This window comes from Vicugna pacos, chromosome 13 (assembly GCF_048564905.1).
Source record: "Vicugna pacos chromosome 13, VicPac4, whole genome shotgun sequence".
In the NCBI taxonomy this organism is placed as follows: domain Eukaryota; kingdom Metazoa; phylum Chordata; class Mammalia; order Artiodactyla; family Camelidae; genus Vicugna; species Vicugna pacos.
Genome location: NC_132999.1, coordinates 41,679,096 through 41,697,060, shown reverse-complemented (window position 1 = coordinate 41,697,060; position 17,965 = coordinate 41,679,096). Strand labels below are relative to the sequence as shown.

Below are 17,965 nucleotides of genomic sequence, written 5' to 3'. Positions count from 1 at the left end.
TCCACAATTCTCCCATAATTGTTTACTAGTAATTTTCTGTACATTTTTCTGAAGAGGTTTCAGTCTGTTCATAATTTATTGGAGTTATGACCCAATAAAAGTTAGGTACCAACAGACTGGCAGAGTATGTGTAGCTTACGATCCTTTTTAGGGAAAGTGGGCTCCTGAGTCTGTTGTCATGGGGCAGACCTGGGCTCCACTTCTGGTTCCAGTTCGGAATATCCAACCGTCTGCAGTAACCTCCCTGAGGTATCCCAGAGGCCCCACGTGCTCAGCAAATCCCATTAACGCTTCTTTGAAAATATAACCAGAATCCTGAGTAGACAGGGATTCATTGTAAAATACAGCTTGGCCATACGTTGAATATATTCCTGATGAAAAACTGGAAATCTAAATATCACTTAAGCCAATACCAGCCAGCTCTAAGCCAGCCTTTCTCTTACCAGGATCATTGCGGTAGCCCCCTCCCTACTCCCCCACTGCCGTTCATCCTTGTCCCTCCACCTGTCTAGTGTTTCTTCAGTGGCCAATGTGGTACTGATCAGATGGAAGTCAGGTCATGTTATCCTCTGCCTCAAACCCTCAATGGCTCTCATCTCACTCAAAGTCCAAGCCCTTTCAGTGACCTACAAAGCCCTACTCCCTCCTTGGCCCCTCTCCTATTATTATTTTCCCCCTTGCTGCTCTGCTGTCCAGCTCCAGCCACTCTCCTTTCCTTGTTATTTCTTGGACTTGTTAGGCTCCCTCCTGCCTCAGGGCCTTTGCACTTGCTGTTTCCTCTGCCTGGACTCTTTTCCCTCAAATAACTACATAGGTCACTCTTGCCCCCTTTTTAGGTCTTTGCTCAAATGTCACCTTTTCATTGAGGCCTTCTATGACCACCCTTAAAAAAATTTTCAACTCCACCACCCTAGCCCTCTTTCCCGCATTATACTTTTCATCATCTGACACTGGCAGACCCTGCCCTAGCTCCCACTAGAACTAAAACTCCATTCAGGCAAAGGTTTTAGCCTGTTTCATTTAAAACTTTATCTCTAGTATCTTCAACACTGTCCATCACGTAGTGAGCCCTCACTAAATATTTGTTGAATATTTAATGTGAATGATCGAATAGTTGAATCTTCCCCCCTCACGTCACCCAACTGTCCCCAACCCCCATAGACCTCAGCTTGGTAAATTATACCACCATCCCCACTCCCCAAGTCACCCAATCCAGGAGTCATTCTTCAGACCCCTTTCCCACACTTGCACATCCAATCAGTTCCTAATGGAGAATGGGCCTTTCGTTTATCATTCAGAAAACATGTTTTTCGAGCAGATGCTGGAGTACAAAGGTGAGAAAAAGCAGCCTTAGTTCCTGCCTAGAGGGAGCTCTCAGTCTTGTCAACAACTCTGAAATTCCCTGCCTTTGCCGGGTCTCTGCACCCCTCAGATGGAGGCACTGCAGACTTCCGCCTGGGCTGATCCCCTGTCACCTCCCGCTGGCCGAGTCCTGTCTCTGCCGGGGCTCAGACATCTCACCTGCCCTAAGCACCTCTCTGGCTGGGTCAGGTGCCCTCCCTTTTTGGCGATCCTGTGATGCTGTGGTAGTTGTTAGCTGTCTGCCTCCTCCATTAGACTGTGGACAACCTGAGGACAGAAACCATGTTCTCATCTCTGCCTCCAGCCTCAGCATAGGGCACACAGGGAATTCTCAATGCATATCTACTGGGCTGTGGAATCTTGGAGAAGCTGTTTACCCTCTCCAAGCCTCAGTTTCCTTATCTGCCACAGGGATAATAATTCCTCCCAGGGGTTTTGTGATGATTAAATGAGCTATGGGCGGTATGGAGCCTAGCACGATAACAAGCACATAGTAGGTGTTCAAGAAAATTCCTTTATTTTTTTCCCCTCCTCATAGTTCAATATGTCAGAGCAAGATTTTACTGATCTCGTCTGTACTCCATTCTCCACCAAGGACCTGCACCAGGAAATGGAGCTGCAGCAGCTGGAATGAAAGTTAGACTTAAGGAAGAACTTTCCTCAGGGAAGAGGGATTAGCATATAGACAGATTAAGAGCAGAGGCTGAAGAGTTAGACTGCTTAGGTTCCCACTTACTAGCTATGTGATCCTGGGCAAGTTGTTTAACCTCTCTGAGCCTTGGTTTCATCATCTTTAAAATGGGGATAATATTAATATTTGCTTCATGGGATTCTTGGGAGAAATAATGTGGTTGAGGCTCATGGAATGGAGCTAGGCACACAGTAAGTGCTCAATAAATGTTTACTCTGGTGAGCTGGAAAGCACAAGGCAGATGTGGAGTCATCCCCTCACTCACACGTAGCGTCTGCCTTGTGGATACTTCCCCCTCCAGCCCTCCTGCCCTGCCCCCTCCTCCATCAGGCCTGTTGGCCTCTGTGGCCTGGAAACCCCAGTCAGGGAGCCCTGGGGAGGGGACCTCATTCTCAGCAGACCTACTGAGGGTTGGATGGTTTCTGTTTCTGTTATTGCCTGTCGTGTATGGGCTGCTGGGTGGGTCAAGGAGCAGCCTGTTCCTGAAGGACCCTGGGCAGAGACCAGGTGGGCCAGCTGGGGTGAGTGTCCGGAAGTAGAGGCTCGGCTAGTCCACCAGCAGCCAGTTTGGCTGGAATACAGCAGTCGGCTGAGATTGTGCAAACAGGTCATTGTGCAAGCATGCCCCTGTGTGTGACCTCGATTGTGCAAACAGGTGTTTACTGGAGGCTGCCTGGCCTGGGCTGCCCGCTTACAAAAAGCGCCTGAACTGTTGACTCAGAAGGAACCAGAATCGGGACACTCATTCTTCCTTGAACACACCCTAAACTTTCCGCCTCCCAGCCTTTGCTCAGGCTGTGCTCTCTGCCTGGTGGGCCCTCTTCTGCCTCCATCTCTACTACTTGAAATTTTACCCGTTCTTCAAGGCTCAGAGAAAATGCCCCTAAATGTTTCTCCATAAACTTTCCCCTCATTTGCATACTCAAGGCATCTGATACACCTCGAAATTCACAGGTCCTTTTTTTAACCTTACGGTCCTTTCTAGACTGTGAGCTCCCTGAGGATAAGGACCTTTCCTTATTCTCCTCTGAAAAGGCAGAAAACTGAGGCCCAGAGAGGGAAAGTGATGTGCCCCAAGTCACACAGCTCACTTTCAGCAGAGCTGTGCTCTCAATCAGGTCTGTACACTTTCTGCCACACTCACCACCTCTCTTTTGACCCCTACCCACCTCTGACCCTGGATCTCTGCTCCAGGCCGCTGGTTGAGGTAGGACTCCAGCTAGAACTTGAAGGATGGGTGTGGTTTGTACAGAGGAGGGAAGGGTATTCTGGGCAGGGGAACAGCAAGAGCAAAGGCATGGAGGCTGGAAAGGAAAGAGTGTGCATGGAGGCTATTAAGGAGGCAGGAAGAGGCAGCACAGGCCTGGGATTAGTGGGGGACTGGGGCGGGGGCAGGGCTGCATTCCAGACCCAGAGATGACGTTGATTCTACATGACCTTGGGCAGCATCTCTCAGACCCCCATCTCCCCACTGATAATACACAGATCCCCCAACTACACATGCCCCCGCCTGAGCTCCTCCAGCTTTTCTCTTGAAAACCTGGCACCTGGAACTCCTTCCCTACACTGGAGCCTCATCTCTCCATAGTCCCTTCCCAATCTCCTCTTCCCCTTCAAGGGCCTGAGATCCCAGCCATTTCATTTACCATCACTTTCCAATCAGGTGCTGCTTTTTCGTGGCTCCAGGACTTTCCCACACCCTTCCCTCTGCTTAGAAGGCCCATCCCCCTTATTTTTGTGTCTGAAGAAATACCTTTCATCCTTCAAAACCCAGCTGAAATGTCATCTCCTCTGTGAAGCCTCCCTGGATTTCCCAGGCTGGGTCAGGTACTGCTCATCCAGGCTCCCAGGTGCTCCGTGAAGGCCAGGACTGGATCTGTGACCCCAGGATCCAGCAAGGGCCTGGCTTGGGGGAGGTGTCTGTGATAGGGTGTTGAGTAATTTGGATGTTGGATCTGGGTCTTCAGGCCCGAAGGATCCGCAGTGGCCATCAGTTTATCTGTTAAGAGATCTGGAAAAATCTTTTTTACTGTAATGCACTCTTCTGCTTCCCTGATGCTCAGATTGGCTGGATTTTCTGCCTTTGATTAGTGCCCAAAATGAGAGAGAAATCAATTAGGATGTAATCATTGCTGAATACTAGAAGGTGAAATGCAGGGCCCCCACCTGAGAAGAGGCTGGGATGGCTGCCCAGATGCTCTCTGGAGGCCCGCTTCTAAGGAAGGAAGCGGAATTTTAGCTTCGAGTGGGCAAAAGGGAAGACCCCCGCCTCCATCTCTTGCTTGTGGTCTGCTGGCCAGGAGCACCTTATCTCTGCTCTCCGGGCTTGGCCTGCCGTGGTGTGTCTGGGGAGCGGGTATGGTCCTAGTGGTGGTGGGGGATCAGAGGCTGAGGTGAGATAAAGCTCAGATGCTTATCTTGGCTTGGAGGAAATCTATCTCCTTGGCAACCCTGTGGCTGGCAGAGAACCCCCAGGCCAGGCCAGCTTCTGCCCTGATCATGGGTTTCCTTCAGTGAGGTAACTGGATCCAGGCAGCTGATTCATGTCCCCATGCACTGGGGTGGGCAGGCAGAAGGGAGAAGACAGGAGCATTTTTCCTAAAAGTCTTGTCAGAAAGAGTAGCCAGGAAAAGTCGTATAATCTGTTAAAGGCATGACAGAGGCGAAGCCAGGTCCATAAACTTCTGTGATAAGAACCTGGGGTCTGCATTCTTCCCCTGCTTCCTAGGGTGCTTGGCCTCGATCCTGAGAGGGAAGGGGGTCACCAGACCAAGCCAGTCTGTTCCCTTAGTCTTGTGTCCTCTATGCTTCCAGTCTAGACCCAGGGGCCACGGGTGGGGGCTTTTGCCCACAGGTGAGCCTTTGTGCTGGGGGCCCTCAGGGAGCAGAGTGATAGTGGTTTTTGCAACCTCCTTGTGGGTGTAGCTTTTCTAATGAGTGGTCGAGGCTGCTGGGGAAAGGCCTGGCCTGTGACCTCTGTCACCTCTCTGACCTCCCAGGCTGTTGTCCTGTTTCCTGGAATGTTCAGTTTTTTCAATTCATTCACTTCACTTATTTATTCACCCACCTCCACACATGTCCCACCATCTCACTCTTCTTTCCATACATCCTCTCACTCACCCATCCATCCACGCATCCATCTCTCCATCTACTTACTCAACTATCTGCCCTCTCATCCATCCATCCATGTATCTATCCATCACCCCCGTCCACTCACTCATCCATCTACCACCCACTTGCCCATCTGCTCACCCACTCATCAATCCAGCAAATATTTTCAAGCACCTACTGCCAACCTGGCCCTGCACTTGGGCCTGGGGATAGTGTGTGAGCCAAAAGCCAGGTTGTCATGGTCTTTGCCAAGTAAACCTTCCACACCCTCAGGCTCTTCACAGAACCTCTGCCTCCTATCCCTAAGGACAACATACTTCCTCCCTGCGGCCCTTGTGAATGGAGGCAGCTCTTTTCCCCAAACTCCAGGTATGACAGGAGCCAGGAGTATGGTTGGATTTTTCCTCTTGATCCCAGGGGTGTGTCCAGATGTGGATCTTGCCCTTGGAGCTGTGTCACCCTCTACCCTTCCCCATCACCCTGTTCTACACTCACTCGGCCGCATTCTGTTGACCTGGGTGCCTGCTTCAGAGTCTTCCCCTCAGCTGCCATCCTGCCCCATCTGGGGGTGCCTTATCAGCCTCATGGATGATGCGCCCACACCCTGGTTCTTTCCGTTCCTTGACCAGTCACCTCCAATGGCTTTTCCACTTTATCCACCAATACTGTGGTCATATCATGGACCCCAGTGTCACCTGGAACTGCTCAACCTCTAAAACCTTATGCTCTAACACCCGTCTCTTTGACCACCACTCTCTGTCCATCTAGTTGTCACCCCCGAGCCCTCAGCTCTTGCTCCCTGAGCTCAGAGAGGCCTCCAGGCCCCAATTCCTCGATTTCCTTGTCTGTTAACCCCCTTCTCACCTTTCTTCCTTTCCTTCTCCCTCAGGAGCCCAGCGTACACTCACTGATGACTCTGACCTGTACCTTCAGTACCTTTGCAGCCCTGTCCTCCCACCTCCCTGGCCACAAGAGCCTTCTAGGTCAGGCTGTGATTGGCTGTCTCCCCCTCCTCACCTCACCTCACCCTGTCCTGGCATGGGGTCTGTGAAAACCCTCATGGAAGATCAGACAAGTGCCTGGTCCTGACTTCTCCTGGGCCCTCAAACAACCCCTCAAACTCTGTTCTTGTCCTCTGTCCCTAAACTCTCCCTTCAGAGCTTTTGAGACTCAAGGCCCCCCTCTCAAAAATTCCCCCCATCAACTCTCAATTGGCCAGTAAAGAGTCTAATTTTGATTTTCTGACTCCCAAACATACCTATCCTGGCCTTTTTCAAGATGAGGAATCCCTCCCATGGTCCAGAACCAATTTCTCCCTCCACCTCTCTTCCAAGTTCCTCCCATTTCCCTAGCAATCTTCATCACCCTTTCCACCCCCCACCCCCTGCTTTTGTACTAATAATATCTACCACAACTTTCTCTACTAAGTGCTTCCTGGGTGCTGTGCTCTGCTTTAAACACTTTGCATTTATTAACTTATTAACCTTTCTGGCTACTCTGTTGGGTAGGGTCTGTTATCACCACCCCCACTCCAGAGACCAAAGACAGGAAAACTGACAGAGCTGGCAAATGGCAGAGCCAAGATCTGGTTCCAAGTCCTGGCAGCTTGACTCCAGGTTCTGTGCGCATGACCACTGTGTCTATACCGTGCTGCTCTGGGCTTCCCTTGCTCCGTGGCTCTGCCAGCAGCATTGCACCATGATCCATTTTCTTCCATTCCTTCAGCAGAATTTCCTTTTTGGTACTACCCTCTCTTCTCCCATTCACAACCAAATGATTGTAAAGGGTTGTCAGCATTTGCTATTTCCACTTCCTTACCTTCCACTTCAGTCTAGCTTCCTCCACCTCCCTCCATTGGAACGTCTCTCTCCAGATCACACATAGCCTTCTGATCACCAGATTCTTCCCAGTCCTCTCCTTCCTCTGGGCTGCTGGATTTGCCAGCACATCAACCTCTCATCTTTTTTGACTTAATTTTTTTTAAGTAAAATTTTTATTGAAGAATAACATTATACACCATTGTAAAATTGTAGTTGTAATTTTTAGCCTTATTATAAGTGTTTATAATTACATATATGTGTATTTAAGTTCTTAATTTTGAGATCATTTCAGGTATGTAGAAAAGTTGCAGGAATAGTCCAGAAAACTTCTGTCTCACCTTTACCTGAATTCTTAACATTTTACCAAATTTGTTATCTCTATCTATCTGTCTATCTATCTACCTACCTACCTACCTTTTATGGGCTCAGTTGTGTCTCCCCCAAAATTAAAATGTTGAGGTTCCAACCCCTAGCAGAAAGTGACTGTATTTGGAGGTAGTGTCTTTAAAGAAGTGACTAAGTTAATATGAAGCCATGAACGTAGGGGCCTGATCCAGTATGACTGGTGTCCTTACAAGAAGAGGAAGAGACACCAGGGATGCTCATGTACAGTGAAGACCATGTGAGGGCACTGGGAGAAGGTGGCTATCTGCAAGCCAAGCAGAGAGGGCTCAGAAGAAACCAACCCTGCTGATACCTTGATCTTAGACTTCTAGTGTCCAGTAAACTATTGTTTAAGCCACCCAATCTGTGGTGTTTTGATATATACATGCATAGATACACGAATTTTTTTCTGAACCGTTGGACAGTAAATTGCCCTTGTGACCCTCCATTACCCATAGTATTTCCTAAAAACAACGACATTATCTTGCATGATCACAGTCCAATGGTAAAATCAGGAAATTAATAATTAATTAATATCTCATCTACAGCTCTTATTCAGATTTTTTCAATTGTCTCTAGATATATATTTTAAAATGTATAGTGTAATATTTGATCTGTAAGAATGCTTGAAAATTATGACAGATGATAAAATAATCATCTGCCAACCGATCACCCAACTTAAGATCTAGAACAGAGGTCGGCAAACTGGCTGGCAGGCCAACTCCGGTGCCCTGCCTGTTTTGGTAAATAAGGATTTATTGGAACCCAGTCACGTCCACTCATTCACATGTTGTCTGTGGCTGCCCTGGAGGTACAACATCAGAATAGAGTTGTGACAGAGATTTTATGTTCTTCAAAGCCAGAACGCTTACCATCTGGCCCTTTACAAAAAAATTTACCAAACTCTGGTCTAGAACAAAGCTGTCCAGTAGAACTTTCTGTGATGATGGAAATGTTCTATAAATCTTTGCTGTCCAGTTGAGTAGCCACCGGCCACATGTGGCTACTTAGCACTTGAAATTTGGCTAGCACGACTTGAAGAACAGAATTTTAAATTTTATTTAATTTTAATTAATTTAAATACAAATCAAAATAGCCACATGGAGTTCATGGTTACTATATTGGAAAGCACAGATCTAGGACATCACCCATGTCTTCTCATCCACTTGTAAATCCCTTCCTAGTCTACTTCCCTGTCTCCTCAGCCCCCAGAGGTAACCACTATCTTGAGTTTTGTATTTATTATTTCTTTTCTATTTAAAAATATAGTTATCACATATATATGTTTCTTTAAAACAAATTTTGTTTTTTGGAAGGAAGATAATTAATTAGGTTTATTTATATATTTATTTATTTTTAATGGAGGTACTAGGGACTGAACCCAGGACCTCGTGCACGCTAATCATGCGCTCAAGCACCGAGCTACACCCTTCCCCACATATGTATGTTTCTATAAATAATATATTGTTTGATTTGATCGTTTTTGAACTTTATCACAATGCTATCATACTGAATGCGGTCTTCTGCAACTTGTTTTTCTCTCTCAACATTGTATTTCTGCCATGTTGCTATGGGTGAGGGAAGCTTTTCCATTTTCGTCTCTGTAGAGTTCGTTGTGTAGCCATAGCAAAAATCAGCTTTATCCATTTCTTATTCATAGGTGTGGAGGTAGTTTCCATTTTTTTCCCTGCTAGGGATATTCTTGTACCTCTTTCCTGCTGCATAAGTCCATGAGTTTCTTTCCAATAAGAATTGCTGGACAAGTAGAATATGCAAATGTTCAAACTTAACAATTGGCACCATCTTATTTTCCCAAGTGCTTGTGCTAATTCCCACCAGCCGGGTGTAAATGTTCCCATTGACCAACCCTTGGTGGTGTCAGACTTCGGCATTTTTGCCGGCATGGTGTAAAACTGTAGCTCATGTTGTCTTAATTTGCTTTTTAATGATTACTAATGAGGTTGATTTTCTTTTCCCACATTGATCAGTCTTTCAAATTCCACTTCTGAGAAATGGCTGTTCATGTCTTTTGCTCATGTTTTCAGCTGGTCTGTCAGTTGTGTATGCTGCAAATAATTTCTCCCTGTTGGTGGCTTGTCTTTTTATTTCCTTTGTGATGTTTTGATGGATGAACGTTCTTAATTTTAATGTAACTGAATTTATGAATATTTTCTTTTTTGGATGATGCTTTTTACCTTGTTGAGGAAAACCTTTCCTGTTCTGAGGCCGCATACTCTTGTATTTTCTTCTTTGAGTTTAAAAGTTTTACCTTTCAGATTTAAGGCATTAATCCTCTTAGTACTGGTATCATATATGGTTGGAGAAAAGGACCCAATTTCATTTTTTTTTCCTTTGTGGCTATCCAGTTACTCACATATTTAATAGGTCTTCCTTTCCCCGATCTGCAGTGCTACTTCTGTATGCTTTTGGTTTGAGGCTCTCTATTCTGTCCCATTGATCTATTTGACCATCCCTATGTCAATGCCATATCATTACAATTGCTTTAACTGTGATATTTGGTAAAGCACATTCCCTTGCCTTATTTTTCTTCGCCAGCAGTATCTATTCTTGGGGTTTTGCTCTTCTAAGGTATTTTATTTTTAACTTTTCCCATTTTTTAATTGACGTATAGTCAGCTTACAATGTTGTGTCAAATTCTGGTGTACAGCATAATGTTTCAGTCATACATATACATACATATATTCGTTTTCACATTCTTTTTCATTGTAGGTTACTACAAGATATCGACTGTAGTTCCCTGTGCTATACAGTATAAACTTGTTTATCTATTTTATATGTAGTAGTGTGTATCTGCAAATCTCGAACTCCCAATTTATTCCTTCTCACCCCTTTTCCCTTCTGGTAGCCATAAGTTGTTTTCTATGTCTATGAGTCTGTTTTTGTTTTGTAAATAAATTCATCTGTGTCTTTTTTTTTTTAGATTCCACATATAAGTGCTATCATATGGTATTTTTCTTTTCTTTCTGCATTACTTCACTTAGACTGACGATCTCCAGATCCATCTATGTTGCTGCAAATGTTATTATTTTATTCTTTTTTTGGCTGAGTACTATTCCGTTATATATATATACCGCATCTTCTTTATCCAGGCATCTGTCTAGGGACATTTAGGTTGTTTCCATGTCTTGTATTGTAAATAGTGCTGCTGTAAATACTGAGATGCATGTATCTTTTTGAATTACAGTTGCCTCCAGGAATATGCCCAGGAGTGGGATTGCTGGATCATATGGTAAGTCTATTTTTAGTTTTTTAATCTCTTTTATTATTGATCAATCTTGCCAGAGGTTTGTCTTTTTATGAATCTTTTCAAGAAACCAATTTTTGATTGCTGATTTTGGTTTTATTTTACTTTGCATTAATTTGATTTTCTTTGCTTGATTTAATTAATTTCTCTTCTGCACTTATTCCTTTTTTGTGATTTTGTTTTCCTTGGGTTTATTCTATGGTTCTTTTTATAACTTCTTAAGTTGGGCTTTAGTTCATTAATTTTTTTGTCTTTTCATCTTTTCTAACAGAAATTTTCAAGGCTCTTCATTTTACTAGAAATATTACTTTGGCTCTGTCCCACAATTTTGGTAGGCATTATTTTCCATATTATTCTGTTCTAAGTGTTTTAAAATTTCCAATATGATTTCTTCTCTGAATTATGAATTACTTAGAAGAAAACTTAAAAAAAATTTCCAAATCTATGGGAATTAAAAATGTATGTTTCTTATTGAATTCTAATTTAAAGTTGTTGTGCTTAGAAAACATGATCTGTACATGATGATTCTTTGGATTGAGACTTGCCTTATAACCTCGTACATGACTAATTAAAATAATTTAAAAGAAATGTGTACTTGAGAAGTGTAGTTGAATACAGAGTTCCATAGATTTCCATTAAACTCAACTTGTTATATTGTTCAAACCCTCTGACTTGCCAACACAATGTGTTTGACCCACCAGTAATGGAGAGGTGCGTATTCAAATCTATCCCCATAGTAGTGGGTTTTTCTATTTCCTCCTGTAGTTCTATCATGTTTTGCTTTCTATTTTTGGATGCTATTTTATTAAGTACATGCAGATTTAGAATTGCTCTGTCTTCCAGGAAAAGTAAAATTCTGATCTTTATATACTGACCTTTTCTATCTTTAATAATGTTTTTCATCCTAAGTTTGTTTTTTTCCTTCTAATTTTAGCACAGCTGTCCTGGCTTGTCCTAGTCACTATGGAGTGTCCTGGGTTAATGTCAAAGTGACGGCCCCCGTTTTGCATCTATCCCAGTCTTGGTCTCCTAACAGTAGCATTTGCTCTCACTCTCTTGTTTTCTTAAAGTTCTCTTCCCATCCAAATGGGAAAAACTCAGTTTTTCCTATTTCTCTGCTGATGGTGCCAGAGGACTTGAAGCAGTCCCTTATTTCTGCATGCCTAGTAGTGCTCTAAAAGGCACTTTCTTTCAAGGAGCTGGTTGATTTGCAGTGTAAGGGCCCAATATCTACAGTGGTGCTGAAAGAGATTTTCTCCTTTTCATGCAACTCCCTACTTTCTCTCTCGTAACTTACGTGTTCTTCCTGTCTCCAGGTTATAAAACCGTCTTCCACACTGATGCTTGGGAGAAGCTCCCAGAGCACAACTGTGATCAAGTTACTTCCCTGGTTAAAACCTTCTAACAATTCCTACTATCCTCAGGATAAAGTCCAAGCTCCTCGAGACTTGGGCCCTGCTAGTCTGTCTAATCTCATCCTCATGGCTTCTAGCCTTGAATACTAGGCTCTGTTAATTCCTAACTTTTTCCCCCTACCCTCTCCCCCTGAGTCTCTCTCCATGTTATTTACCTAGCTCAAGCTCTTTCTACTGCCTGAAATTCCCTTTCAACTATCTCCCCTACCACTATTTTTTCTTCCACCTGGATAAATCTTATTCATCCTGTAAGACTCACCTTATGTGCTGCCACCTCCAGGAAGCCTTTCGCAGTCCTCCTTCAGGTTGGAGGACTCTTCTGCCCTCCAGGGAAGACTCATCTGTCTTTTCAAAGCCCCCGGGCTTACCTTATTTTTAGCAGCCATCAAATCATGTTGAAAGTTACCATTTATGTATTTCATGCCCCACTCAGCTAGGGGTGCTTCTTGAAGTCAGAGATGGCGTCTTACTCTTTTGGGTATCCACACTGCCTGGCACAAATCCAGGCTTGGAGAAGTTTTCCATCAACATTTGTTGCGTTGAACAGAGGCTTTTTTCCATCTTAAAATTTCCTTTGCCTGGAATTATTTGTTGATTAGGAGCATTTTCATATATGAGGACATCATTTGATGTTGACTTGGGGTTCCCCACCAGAGCTTGGAACAAGGAAGTTCCTACAACCAGATGAGGTCTTTTGGACATGCAGAAGCTGATGGGTCTTTGGCCTCCTTGTTGGGCATGTGCTGTTGTGTGAGGCCCAGTACTATGGGGTTCAGTTTCTGTCTGGTCCTGTGCTGTGGTTGGCAATAATAATACTTATTGTATAGGTTTGTTAGAAATATTAAATGAGATGCCATATGCAAAGCTCCCATCTCAGTGCTTGACACATATTAGGTGCTCAAGAAAAAAAAAAACTAGTTTCTTTATCCTGAGTTCCTTGAGGTTAGGAATCCTGTGTTATTTATTTCATTCATTCCATCTAGTGCAAAAGCTAGCACAAAAAGGACACAATGTGGGGGAGGGTATAGCTCAGTGGCAGAGTGCATGCCTAGGATGCAGGAGGTCCCGGGTTCAACCCCCAGTACCTCCATTAAAAATAAATAAACAAACAAGTAAACCTAATTACCCCCCCCAAAACAAACAAGGTAAATTGATTAAATAAAAAATAATTAAATAACAAAAGAAAAAAAAGGATACAATAAATACCTGATAAATGAGTGTGTGCATGAAACCTCAAATTTCAGAACAGAACTACCCTTTTTGGGGCATCTCTGGTGTTCATAGCCTGTGGCTCTGTCCCATCCCCACTCCATAATGCTTTGGGATGTATCAGACAACCAAATACAGCTTTTTGTTTTCAAAAGACAAAACCCAGCAAGAGCTTAGACACATGGGGGGAAATTCTAGTTTTTCTGAGCTCTAGCCTACAGGCATTCCACATGCTGGGGACCCTGAGTCTGCTTTTTCCAAGACTGCATGATGCCCTCTCTGTTTATACTGAAAGTCCTCCATCTGCTCTTGCCATCAAATCGTTCAGAAGATTGCTTTTTTATTATGTCACCATGTCCCCGACATGAGGCCCCATATGAGAAGCCTCTTTCAGAACTGGTTCCTGGAAATATTTGTCCCTCTGGAGGAACTGATCTGCTTCCTCCTTTCTGATAATAAGAGTGTCAGAACTTAGTGTTTCATTTTTTTTGCCCTGGCTGCCAGGAAGCTCAAAGCCAAGTTTCAGGATCAATCACAGCACCTACAGCAACCCTTAAGAGTGCTTTTTTTTCCCCTTGAGCAGTATGAATCTGTTGAGTGAATTAATCTTTCCTACTGTAAAGCCATCTCATGTCCTTTTGGGAAAAAACGAAGCATATGTGGATTTTAAAACATTGACAGCAGCAGCAGCATCAATAACAAGAGGATATGGGGGAGCAGGGGAAGAATTAGCCATTAACTGAGGATGATGTAGGATGCTGGTGGAGACTGAGGGCTCTGTGGCCAGACTGCCTCTATATCTTAGCTCTGCTTATCATTTGCTCAGGAACCTGGTGCGAATTATACAATTTTTCTGAGATTCTTTAGCTATAAATAGGGATCTTCATTGTATCTACTTTCAAATGTTGCCATGAGGATTAATGAACATAATTCCTGGAAACTACTTAGCATGGGGTCTGCCACAGAGTAGATGTTTGACACACGTGAACTCTTGATGATAACATTGAACCTGGGCAGCTGGACAATCACACAAGAGCCTCACTGGAAGAAGGATTCGGTTTTAAGGGAATCAACGATGTTGGCGGTGACTGGGCACAAGCACTTTGTCTAGAGTCTCCCTCAAGGCCTGGGAAAGGTATCAGTGGGGTCACTTTAAGAGTCACGACCTGTCCTTGGCTGGCTTCTATACCCATCTGTTCACCAGGATTTCCAGAAGCCTGCAGTTCTCGTCCAGTTATTTCTGGAAGCCTCCAGGGGGTTTTGCATGGTGTTTGTGAAAGAGCCGACCAGCTTGAATTACCTCATGGCATCCGTCGTGTTCTCAGCTCCTGCTCCTACCTCCTACCCCCTTGACGTCCACCATCTGTGAGGTTGCCTGAGGCTTCCTCGCCACATCACAGCTGCCAGGGCCCTCTGTGGGGCACCCATGCCTGCCATGACTTTGGTACTTTGCCTTGAGACTCCCAAAAGCCAGAGTGGCATCAGCATTCCTGCAGACTTCAAGGCATCACAGTTATACTGAGTTCCTTGAAGAAGTGAGCAGCCTGGCCCTCGCCCACCCCGCGTCTGGGTCACCTTTTGTTGTGTGGGTACTGAAGCTAGGCTGCTTCCGTCCCCATGTATCACAGAAATCGTGGGGAAAGTTGCTCTGTTAGTAGCCCTTGTGGCTACTCACAGCTCTGATGTGAGTTCTAGGGACAGACCCGAGAACTGGAAGACTCAGCACAGCCCTCGAAAGGTCCTCTCTCTCCTCCTGCCCAGGCTCTTTCTGCTCCACGCACATTTCTCACGGTGGCTTGCCCCCTCCCTCCCCACTTAGGAACCCTCAGATGCCCCTGAGCTCCAGGGGAGGACTGAGCTCAGACACAAGCCGCGGTTGGTTCCACTGACAACCCCAATATCAGGAAGAGATGACCTTGGGAAGGACCCAAGGTCAGTGAGAGGAAAGGACTAGAAGCAGGCTTTGGAGACCCTTTGCCCAGAGGAAGGAGCTAAAGGGAAGAAAGCGGATGAAATTGATGAGAGAGGGAGGAGGGGAGGGTGGATCCATGATCCTTGGGCGAGACCTGTGGAAAAGTCCTGAAGAAGACAGAGCAGGAGTAGCTGGGAAGATGGGGGACAGCGAGGGAACGCTGACCGGCAGCGAGGAAGGGAGGAGGAACATGATGTGGTCACATTGTCTCACTGGATGGACAGAGCATTTGTCTGGGGTTGTGCATGTGTCCAAGGGACCCCAGCTCTTCACCAAGAAGCCAGAGGACCTACAATTAGTTGTAGCCCTTTCTGGGCCTCAGCTATTATGTCTGTAAAATAAGTGCAGAGAATTCTCAAGACAAGCATAGGAAGGAATCCCAGGTCAGGGGGCCGACGTCTGGGGTTGGGGAGGAAGGGGAGAGGTGAGGATAAGAGAGCCCTTGCTGGGTGGGGCAGAAGGGAGGGCGGGCCCTGGGGGTGAGCTGCCTCCCCTGGCTGGGCCTCTCTCTCTCTCCTATTGATGGAGGCCCCACCGAGTTGCGCCTCTGGTGTTGTCCTGGGTCTGGTCTTTGGTTCTTCTGTGGCCGCACTAATGGCTTGTTCAGCCAAGATTCTAAGATACGAGATACGTGGAGGTGGGGGTGGAGGGGATGGATCTGGGGGAGAAGGTATATAGAAAGTAGAAGACGGTCATCACCCTTGAGGGCAACCGCTGGGCGATCTCTCTGGGCCAGACACAGTCACAGGAGGAACAAACATCAGGTGTCATAGGCTGAGCCTCTAAGTGTCCAGGAGATCTGGGGAAGAGGATGCAGCCAAACAGAGATGGCCTTCTCCAGGAAGACTCCCAGGGGAAGTGATTGTGGAGGTGGGAAAGGACAAGGGGGAACAGGACCAAGGTGCGTGGTCCATGCCAGGCTCAGAGGGGACAGAGAAACTGGGAGATGGGAACCACTGACTTGTTTCAAGGGCGGTTTGGGATGTGGCCCCAGTACAGCGCTCCCCCTCCCCATCGTGTGTGGCCCAGAGCAGGCCCCCTGCAAACCTGGCTGAGATGGAGGATGGGGACCCCCAGGAGCTGTTTTATTTAGAAAGATTACCGGCAGTGGGGCCTGGCTGGAGGGAGCAGGACCCTCTCCAAAGGCTCCTCCGTGTTATGGGGACTGGGGTAGACAGACTCACCGGTTAGAAACTGCCAAGGGCAATGGGAACAATCAGGAAAGACCCAGTTGCCCCCAAGTACTGCCTTTCCGAGCTCCGGAGGATGGCTTTGACCACCTGAAGAGGGACAGAACTCTAGCTGGTTGGGCTCAGTTTTTCTGGCCCAAGATGGCAGATGATGTCAAGGACAAACAGGAAACCTGACTTCTGATGGAAGACGCCCGCATGAGAAGCTCATCCAGGAACCCTTCCAGGCGCCAAGCCTCAGAAGTTAACATACTTACACTTCTTATCCATGAGAGTCAAGACCTCTAGGTTAGGGTTGACCAGTTGCCTACAACACCCAGGCTCGTCCTTCTGGGTGGGAATAAGAAGGCGCCCTGAGTGGGTTTTAGTGATGTGAGCAAGGCCTCCATCAGAATGTGGGTTCCCTCCTGGAAGTGACTTGACTTGGGAGATTTTTGAAGGCTGCTACCTGTGAGAAATGCTTCCCCAACCGGAATGCCCAAGTCCAGGGCCCCCGTTTCCAACTTTGTGGGAACTGGGAAAGTGTATTTTTTTGTCTGGGGGCTTAAAAAAGAGAGAAGTTTCTTCTTCTGTCATGTAGAGGCCCGGGGCTGGTGAGGGGGCTCGGGGTGTCCATGGGCACAGGCTTCTTGCATCTCATTGCTCCCCATCCCCAGGGAGCAGCTCTTGTCCTCCTGGTGTAAGATGGCAGACCTATGTTTTAGGAAACAAGTTGGAGGGTGGGGTGACAGGCTGCAAAAGGCAAGCTCTGGCTTTCTTCTAAGTAAAGTCCTAGAAGCTGCCACACCACACTTCAGAGGCCAGGCATAGTGACGTACCAGACCTACCTGCAAGGGAGGCTGGCCACGTGGGTTTTATTTGAGGAGAGGCAACATGTATCCATTGGGGGCAGGTGGTTAATGGAACCTGGGTTCTTATGTGGACACACCCTGACTTGAACACCAAGACAGTGAAACCAACTGATAGCACTTTTGATTCATGTCGTGTTCGTATATGGCTTGCTGTGTTCCAGTCACTATTCTAACTAAACATTTTCCATGTACTAACTCGTTCAGTCTTTATGAGAATTGATGAAGCAGCTACTGGCAGCATCCCTATTTTATAGATGAACAAGAGAGGTTAAGTAACCAACTTGAGGTGACCCAGAAAGTGGCCGAACCCAGAGGAGAACACAGGCGACCCGGCTTTAAAGGCCTGTGCTCTCAGCTCCCAGGCTATTGTCTGTCACTGCTGTGAGGCTGCTGCCCTGGGATTCCCCTTCTGCTGTCCTTCACTTGGGGGTGAGTGGCTTAGCAGTGCCACCAACCTCAGGGCTAGTTTAAGGCATTGAGCAGCCTGGCTGCGGGTACCCTTGGCTGCAAACTAAAGAGGACAAGCCCTGCGGGATGCTGGGTCCTCCTTGGTACCCAGAGCTGGGGCTGCCCAGGAAGCAGAAAGCAGCCCAGCACCGAAGTTGCCCCTTATCTCACGGTGGTGGGGAGACTTGGAATTTTGCCAGCGTTCAAGGGGCAGTTTGGGGCAAGCCACAGAAAAAGGGACACACTGC

The 17,965-nt window shown here is 46.2% G+C and overlaps 1 protein-coding gene across 18 annotated transcripts in view; it reads left to right on the top strand.

Annotated features, from left to right (window-relative positions):
* LOC107034401 (uncharacterized) overlaps positions 1–17,965 on the top strand; it is a 161,863-nt gene that overhangs the window by 28,734 nt on the left and 115,164 nt on the right. For 14 of the 18 annotated variants that reach the window (XR_012079294.1, XR_012079290.1, XR_012079281.1 and 11 more), the window contains exon 2: positions 10,574–10,618. Coding sequence is in view for 1 of the 18 variants with exons in the window: in XM_072974754.1 (XP_072830855.1) it covers positions 10,574–10,618; positions 10,905–10,964 (105 nt within the window). In the remaining 17 variants the exon portion in view is untranslated. Of the gene's footprint in view, positions 1–10,573; positions 10,619–10,904; positions 10,965–17,965 lie in introns of all 18 variants that reach the window. The other 4 variants (XR_012079286.1, XR_012079289.1, XR_012079285.1 and 1 more) reach the window with 1 other exon arrangement.